Source organism: Pelobates fuscus, chromosome 3 (assembly GCF_036172605.1).
Source record: "Pelobates fuscus isolate aPelFus1 chromosome 3, aPelFus1.pri, whole genome shotgun sequence".
NCBI classification, from domain to species: domain Eukaryota; kingdom Metazoa; phylum Chordata; class Amphibia; order Anura; family Pelobatidae; genus Pelobates; species Pelobates fuscus.
In genome coordinates this window covers 242,485,333-242,494,449 of record NC_086319.1, presented here as the reverse complement: position 1 = coordinate 242,494,449, position 9,117 = coordinate 242,485,333, and the positions used below count along the sequence as shown (strand labels likewise).

The 9,117-nt window shown below is 39.1% G+C and overlaps 1 protein-coding gene across 3 annotated transcripts in view; it reads right to left on the bottom strand.

Annotated features, from left to right (window-relative positions):
* Positions 1-6,175: 6,175 nt before the first annotated feature.
* PRKCQ (protein kinase C theta) overlaps positions 6,176-9,117 on the bottom strand; it is a 114,766-nt gene continuing 111,824 nt past the window's right edge. For all 3 annotated transcript variants that reach the window (XM_063448281.1, XM_063448280.1, XM_063448282.1), the window contains 2 exons: positions 7,569-7,697; positions 6,176-7,011 (listed from right to left, as the gene is read on the bottom strand). In XM_063448281.1, the coding sequence (XP_063304351.1) occupies positions 6,856-7,011; positions 7,569-7,697 (285 nt within the window). In that variant the 3' untranslated portion in view covers positions 6,176-6,855. The remainder of the gene's footprint in view (positions 7,012-7,568; positions 7,698-9,117) is intronic.

Sequence of the window (9,117 nt, the reverse complement as noted above, 5' to 3'; positions counted from 1 at the left end):
TTGGACCATACAGAGATCTAAATACAACATTTATTACTATTACATTGTTGTGCTGTGAGATTTTCTTTTTCTCTTATATTGTATAGGAAAAGCTGTGCTGACATCTTTATTGTTGGGGTATATATACCTTTTTTGTTTCACTTATTTCACATTTATTCACTATATGAAACATTATATGTGTTAAGTGATATACACCTAAAGGTGTTTCTTTCAATTTGTATGCGCTGCACATTTCTTTGTGTTTCTTGTACACCCTGTTCTAAATTATTATGCAAATTATATTTTTCTCATTTACCTAAATAATTGATGTAAATAACAGTCAGCATAATTCTCATGTTATCAACTATTAAGAGGACAATTCAAATTTTATTGAACAAACCTCCTTATGATAACAGTAATTTTTTTTAACATAAAAAACTTACAATGCACTGTTCCAAATGATTACGCACAGTAAGTTTCAAAACACTTTATATGTTGTAAAGAACTGAAAATTGTCATTTGTTGTGTTTGCAGCATATTTACTGAAATCAAAAGCTATTTCAATCAAACTCATAACAACATTTTAACTTTTTAAACATTTTAACAGGTCACGTTACATTTTAACATAGGACCCCTTATTTGATAGCAGCTTCACAAGTCTTGCATCCATTGAACTTGTGAGTTTTTAGACAGTTTCTGCTTGAATTTTTTGCCAGATCTCAGAATAGCCTCCCAGGGCTGCTGTTTGGATGTAAACTGCCTCCCACCCTCATAGATCTTTTGCTTGAGGATGCTCCAAAGGTTCTCAATAGGATTGAGGTCAGGGGAGAATGGAGGCCACACCATGACTTTCTCTCCTTTTATCCCCATAGCAGCCATTGATGCAGGGGTATTCTTTGCAGCATGAGATGGTGCATTGTCATGCATGAAGATGATTTTATTATGGAAAGCATAGCTTTTCCTTCTGTACCAGGGAAGGAGATGGTCAGTCAGAAACTCCACATACTTTGCAGAGGTCATCTTTACAACTTCGGGGACCCTAAAGGGGCCGACCAGCTCTCTTCCCATGATTCCGGCCCAAACCATGACTCCACCACCTCCTTTCTGACGTCGCAGCCTTGTTGGAACAGGGTGGCCGTCCACCAACCATCCACTACTTCATCCATTCCGACCATCCAGGGTTGCACGGCACTCATCAGTGAACAGGACTGTTTGAAAATTAGTCTTCATGTATTTTTCTGCCCAATGCAGCCGTTTCTGCTTGTGAGCATTGGTTAGTGGTGGCCGAATAGAAGGTTTATGCACAGTTGCAAGACTCTGGAGGACTCTACACCTTGATGTCCGTGGGACTCCAGAGGCACCAGCAGCTTCAAATATCTGTTTGCTGCTATGTAATGGTATTTTAGCAGCTGCTTTCTTGATCCGATGCATGAATCTGGCAGAAATCTTCCTCAATGTGCCTTTATCTGCACGAACCCGTCTGTGCTCTGAATCAGCCACAAATCTCTTAATAGTGCGATGATCACGCTTATGTTTTCGTGAAATATCTAATGTTTTCATACCTCGTCCAAGGCATTGAACTATTTCACTCTTTTCGGCAGCAGAGAGGTCCTTTTTCTTCCCCATATTGCATGAAAATGGTGCTCTGCTTAATAATGTGGAAGACTCTCCTTTAGTAGTTTTTCCTTAAATTGGGCTCACCTGGCAATCTAATTATCACAGGTGTCTGAGATTGTTTTCAGTGATCAAAAGAGCCCTGAGACACAATGTCATCCATGAGTTAAACTGAAAAACAAAATATTTAATCTTTGTGACACTTAAATAGAATTTGCATAATAATTTGGAACAGGGTGTATAACTATATCCGTGCAGGGCCGGACTGGGGATACAAAGCAACCCTGGAAAAAAAATCTATGCCAGTCCCATAAGTCATTGCGCCATATATTGTCGCATGTATGATGTCTTGCCACCCCAGATGATTGAGTAATATATATATTGCCTTTTCTAATATAAAATATTGGTCCTTTCAGAGTAAAACGTTTAATTATGCAGTAAGCATACTCACATGCAGACACAGACACTCTAACTGACATACACAAGCTCATTGATACACAGACTCATAGACAATCTCACTGATATACTTAAGCTCATTGACATACAAACACAAGCTCACTCACTAGCAGGCACACACACAAATGCAAGCAAGCAAGCGCACTCACTAGCAGGCGCACACACACACAGCTTAATGTAGTGGTTCTGGTGTCTATTGCCTGTCCCTGCAGGCTTTTCAATGTAAACACTGAGTTTTCATATAAAAGGCAGTGTTTACATTGCTTCCTAGTGACAGACACTCAGATGGTCACTAGAGGTGCTTCCTGTGTCAGTGCGGATTGGCTGAGATCATCAAGCTTGATGATCTCAGCCATAGAGGCAGGGCCAGTTGAGGGGAGACCAGCACGACGTGAGGGGAAAAAAGGTGAGTAAAAACACTATTTTTAAAAACACACAGACACACACACATACCATGACAGACAGACAGACACACACACACCTTGACACACACACACATACCATGACAGACATACACACACCATGACACAGACAGAAACACACACACACCAGGACAGACAGACACACACATACCATGACAGACACACACACACATACCATGACAGACACACACACACACACACACCATGACACAGACACACACACACACCATGACACAGACACACAGACAGACACACAGACAGACAGACAGACACACACACACACCATGACAGACATACACACACCATGACACAGACAGACACACACACTGACCATGACAGACAGACACACACATACCATGACAGACACACACACACATGGGAATTATGTGATTGTTCCCACTAGTGTGTTTTAGCAGGAATTACCTAGCGCCTGATCTATTACACCTCCTTTTACTATTATGCTTATTGAATAGACCAGTAAACGGGTGGACTAGAACGGAACAAAAACTTCTCCATAAAATCACCTTAGCAACTAGATGAGCCATGGCCCAGGATTGGCTCAAGTCCACTATTTTCTCTATCTCAACTGTAATAGACAAAATAAATGACAACTGCCTTATAGATAAATTGACGGCACACGTGAGGAACTCTCTACATAAGTTTGAAAAGATTTGGTAACCCTGGACTGGGAGTGAGTTTGTTGACTGACTGAACCGTTACCTATCTAGTAGAACCCTCGGGCTGTGCTCCCTTCCGTCTGCCCCCTCTGCCCCTCCAATCTTTCATTTTTTCTATATATTAGACAAAAACCTGAATGGGTTGATAGTGAAAAGCCTCATGAGGTTCAGATCCTTATAAGTATCTCAAGGATCGTTTTATTTAAAGTTGGACACTGCTTGATAGACTGTTGATTTTTGAAATATAAAACAATATTCTTGTCTTGTTATTGATATGCTGAACCTTTGTAAAATATGATATATATACCACCCTGCCAGCCAAAAATAAAGAATGGAAAAATAAAATAAAAAAATATTTAATCACATATACCTGCTTTTAATTTCCTGCTGTTTGTGTCCCATTAAATGATCGAACCTGAGCGTCTCGGAAACACAAAAGACACATATTGACGGTATACTTAGCACACTACTATCAAATAGAATCAATATTTTTGGCTCATTAAGAGTAAGTTTTACCATTATGTGTGAATAAATAAATATGGAACATAATATAACATAATACGTTATGAGAAGTTCTCTTATTCTTTGGTCTTAGATTTAAAGTGGTTTATTGAAAACAAACCAAGGAGGGGAATGTTTATTCATACACTTTGCGTTTACTTTCAATTTATTACTTTTTGGGTTATAAAATATCACTACATGTGTGCCTATTGAGTGTATACATGCTGCTAATGCAGACTGCTTTGCTTATAATCTTACTGTAATATACAATAAAACTGCAGACATTCAAATAAACAGGCATGTAGATAGTAATATCTTTATGATGGGTTTTCCAGGATGTTTGTGTCTTCAAATGCAGGTTGCTTGGCTTCCAGCTTTCAGTGCCTGAGCTGCATACATTACAGGGACATTTTAGCCGCGGGGCAAACAAGGCATTTGCCTTGGGCGGCATTTTCCAGGGGGCGGCAAAAAACCCAGCCCCCAAATGCCCAGGGCAAATGCCTTGTTAGCCTCGCGGCTAACTGACATGCTGGGCTGCTGGGCGTGCGGCGCTGGCGTGCGGGCTGCTGGGCGGCTGGCGAGGGAGCACTTCCTCTGAGCTGTCTGCTCAGCTCTCTCGCGCGCCGCAGAGTGAGGCTGGGAGCCGGAATATGACGTCATCTTCCGGCTCCCAGCCTCACTCTGCGGGCGGCGTGCGAGGGAGCTGAGCAGACCGCTCATAGGAAGTGCTCCCTCGCCAGCCGCCCACCTGCCCAGCCCAGCATCCCAGCATAGCAGCCACTGGACCACCAGGGAGAAAGAGAACCCCCCCCAGCATTCCCAAAGGTAAGGAGGCTGGGGGGGAGGTAAAGGGCCTAGGGCAGCACAAAACCAGGATACCCCACTGCATACATATACTGATAAGGAATTATTTTTCTTGTATGTGAAGGCATGGCTAGGTAGGCAAGCTTATGGTACAACATTCTGCAAAAACATGTTTTTGTGATCAAAAACTACAATGATTTAAACATGTAAAAAGCTGTGCGGTGCCCAAAGTACCTGGCTACAAAACTAACAATACAATAATAATTTTTTTTTCTTATTTGGTGATTTTCTACATATGCCAAAATACTTATACTTCCAAAAAACAGTCTTTATTCAAATTATTCTGTTTTTTTTATTAATGTTTATTATTGTACATTTGTGTGAAATGATTATTTTACATATTAAATGCTTTGTTATCATGAAGAGCCATGCACAGACTACTGCAAAATTTTAAATTTCATAGTTTTATCTCACGAGACAGAAAATGCTAATCATTGGATACCAATGTTATGCCACATTTCTGGGTATTGTTTTAAAATAAGAACATGGAGTTATGGAATAAGTAAACTCAATGTATTAGAGTTTTCTAAATAGCACACATTAATTTCTTAGTAGCTGAACTTTTCTAAAAAAAAAAAAAAAAAAATCATTTTCTAATTCTATTTACATACGGATCCGATAATATATATGTCTACTGCATTTTTCTTTTATTGGAGACAACTCTGCATGATTTCTTTGAAAAATAAAAAATTGTCAGAAAACACGTGTTTTTTTGCCATTGGTAACGTGCTGATAGTGGCTGAATTGAGAGAACCCATTAATAGATTTTCATGATATGACTTTAGTATTAAGGAGTTTGCAAGACAAATTGTATGAATCAGTATTAAAGGTTTATACACCTTTGAATAAAACATTGAAAATCATCTCTTATAAAAAAATTATTTTCGTGTATTGCTCTATTTTATTTTACATTTGTATTAAAGGGACACTTCAAACACCACAATCACTAAAGTGCACTATAGTGGCTATCTTACCAAGAGTGCCCTTCCCATTGCAAGTAGTCAAACTATTTTAGAACAGTTTGATTTTTTACCTGGGGTCCATCGGGCACTGCTCCCCAACTCTTCTATGTCAGCCAGAGAGAATGAAGCTCCTGCTTGGGAGCTTACTTTAGCTCTCATTGAGTTAAGCCCTGCACCGCTTACAGCTAAAGTAGTAAAGTAAAGTAGAGGCAGGGAGTATCGTCCCTAGGTATGACGACAAACCGTTCTAAATTCTACAAATACTTACAATAAACTATAGCCATAAAATATTGGAAAGCTAAATACCTAACTCTACAATTATGTATTTTTAACTTTTGTACCAGATGGGCACTCTAATACTGGATTGTATAAAATGAAAAATAACCACATATAGTTGGCATTCAGAGCCATTATAAAATACAGGGTAAATTGTGTCATTCTGTCAAAGATAATAGAGTCAATTGTTTTTTCCTCCCAGGTTTATTTATCCATGGATAAATAGACATATATGGAGTTTATTTCCTGAACCTGGAATTGTAGTAAATATAAGTGAACGTTTTGGAAATATTCTCCAGCTATAGCAGGGGTCCTCAAACTCCGGCCCCCCAGATATTGCTGAACTACAACTCCCATGATTCTTTGAGTTACATAGATAGCCAGAGAATCATGGGAGTTGTAGTTCAGCAACGTCTGGGGGGCCGGAGTTTGAGAACCCCTGAGCTATAGTCACAGGTTGGATATTTTAGTTTAAATGTTGCCATTTGGATTTTAATTTACTACTGTTCAGATTTTAGTGAATAAACTCCTAACTGTTGTATCTCAGTCACATGTTTGATTCGGCAAGGTCAATACAGCCTGTCAAGATGTAGAGGTTAATAAACAAAGCACAAAATACAATGGGTAATAATAGCATCTAGATTTCAGGACATACTTGGAAATTAGTGACAAGCTAAAAAGCACAGTCCCTGGTTAATATTTTGACTATCTAGAAAATCAAGTCATACAGTGTAACTTTCTGGGCCAACTTCTATTCTTATATCTAAATCAGCTCATACCATTTCTCAATATGACAAAGGTACAGCACCTATGTTTTTTGTTGCGCATGCACATAGACATTAGATCCTAATATTTTATACACTATGAACATCTAGTTTATGCACTGGCTACGGACATATAACTAGAACATTGGTGTTGTCTAGATTAATACAACATTTGGAAAGTTAATAACCTATACAAATCACAGTATATATTGCATGCCCTGAAATCTATTTGTGGTTGCCATTTCTACTTGAAGGATGGCTGTCATCATGTGGAATAAAATGTTTTTTGATAGCCATTTGTAGGACAACTCCAGTCGATGGGTCACACTGTGAGATCTCCTCAGCAGATTACAGTTTCCATTTTGGGATTTACAAATGAAAAGTTTTTGAACATATCTTGGTCCATGCTATTAATCAGCCGAGCATCACTACTTGACAATCTTGGTTTCTCATTTAGGAATTCTTTGTCAAAATTAGAGCAGTCATTTGCAGATTTCTAGAAAGTTATAAAAAGAGTAATTCACAAAGAATAAATCTATTTTACAATATCTAGCTATGCAAGATTAAACACTCGATTCCTTGGAACTAGTTTATATATATAATACCATGGGCTCCCCAGAGTTTATACCAGTCCCCTGAATTACAGGTAACTGCGGACACTCTCCCAACCTTGCAGAAAGGGTATATAAGTAATGCTTAGAAAAAGAAGGGTAGAGGATTGATCCACATCTGTGACACTAACAAAAAATGGTAGGATACATTACAGATTCTTGCTTCCATAGAGTTGTCTATAGGGTTTATGACTGGACAATAGTCTATTGGGTAATGGTATGGTAAGACAGCAATGTGGGAGGCATTTCTAGAAGGTATGTTATAGGGGAAGTGTGGATGAAGACTATGTTAAAAGGTAAAACTTGTTTGGTTCAAATATTACAGGACCCGCGCTCTCTGTCACATTCCATGTTGCCATTTCCCAATTTCAGTAATGGTTCTACTTTGTAGTGGGGCATTGATAAAATGATAAAAAGGTACATTTGGAACATAAACTCTTACCACTTTAGGTTTAAATGGTGGCTCAATTTTTCGGTTTTCTAACAGCTCCCAATCAATCTGTTCAAAGAAGCAATGTTGGCGAATATTGCCTTTTACTCCAAGCCTTCGTTCTGGTTCTCTGACAAAGAGCTAAAAAAAAGTACATTTATAAAAATGATGGTCATTTTGTACATATAAGTAACAATCCTTTTTTTGATTACTTTAATAATATTTGTTAACCTGTCACATTAGGGTAGGCTTTTATTATCAGTATTGTCATTACAAGGACAGTTTATGCAAATATAGTGGATCATTTTGCACAGTGGTGGCTTAAATCATTTTTAGAATGTATGCATGATCCTGTCTTAGCTCATAAAGCATAGTAAAAAAAAATCTCAAAAATAATAAACACAAAACTAGAAAGTTATATAAAATGTCACCTATTTTTAAACTCATACAGTTCTCAGATTTATTTTGATGTTTGTACATTTTGTTAAACCCCTTAGAGGGACACTATAGTCACCAGAACGACTACAGCTTAATGTAGTTGTTAGTTGTTCTGGTGTTCTGCCTGCGGGCATTTTAATGTAAACACTGCCTTTTCAGAAAAAAGGTCTAAACTGCGTTTTTAACACTATAGTGACAGGAATACACATTTGTATTCCTGTCCCTATAGTGTTCGTTTACGGACCAAGGCTATTTTGGCTATTTTGAGATACAATGCGTTTGTGACCAATGCCTTTTTGGCATTTTTGCTATGCATGCATTCTACCACAATTTTCCACTTTTTGTTTAAGTGCACCCATACATATTATATATAATTTTTTAAAGGGAACTAGGGCTTTTTCTTGATACCCTATATCAGGGTCAGCAACCAATGGCACGTCTGCCAGAGCCAAACAGGCTGTGGTCAGTGAGAAGTCCTAGTGGAACTTCAGATATCTGCTAGTGCAAACCGAGCGGGGATTGCAAGTTTTGAGGAACAATGCTCAATTTGCACATTGCAGCACTTAAAGGAAGGTATCTCAGATCACTTAATTCCAGCACTTGTGAATGGGAATCCGCACAGGAGTATAGCAGCCAGCAGCAGCTATTGCAGCTCCTGTCCTTGACCTGTATTTCGCATGTCCGGTCCCCACTGGACCCCAGGGAAGCCACCCACACTCCTAGATATACACAGAGCTGTAGAAGAAGCCTCCCCTTCTTCAAGTAGCCCACACACAAACACACACACAGTCTTCACGACCACAGCACCACTGACAATCCACATACATGCACACAACTCCACAAGCATCCTCTCACATGCAATACCAGAAGCAGCGCCACACACCAAACACGCAATGTGACATATCCTCCACACACACAATTACACAAGCAGCCCCCATACACAGCACACATGCATAGGTATCATGAGCTCCCCATGCGGCCGCCAGAACACAGGTAGAAATTATGTGTGTCAGTGTGTGTGTGTGTGTCTGTGTCATGGTGTGTGTGTGTGTGTGTCTGTGTCATTGTCTGTGTGTGTCTGTGAGGAACTGACTCTGCTGGGTTTCAAACCCTGGTTTACATG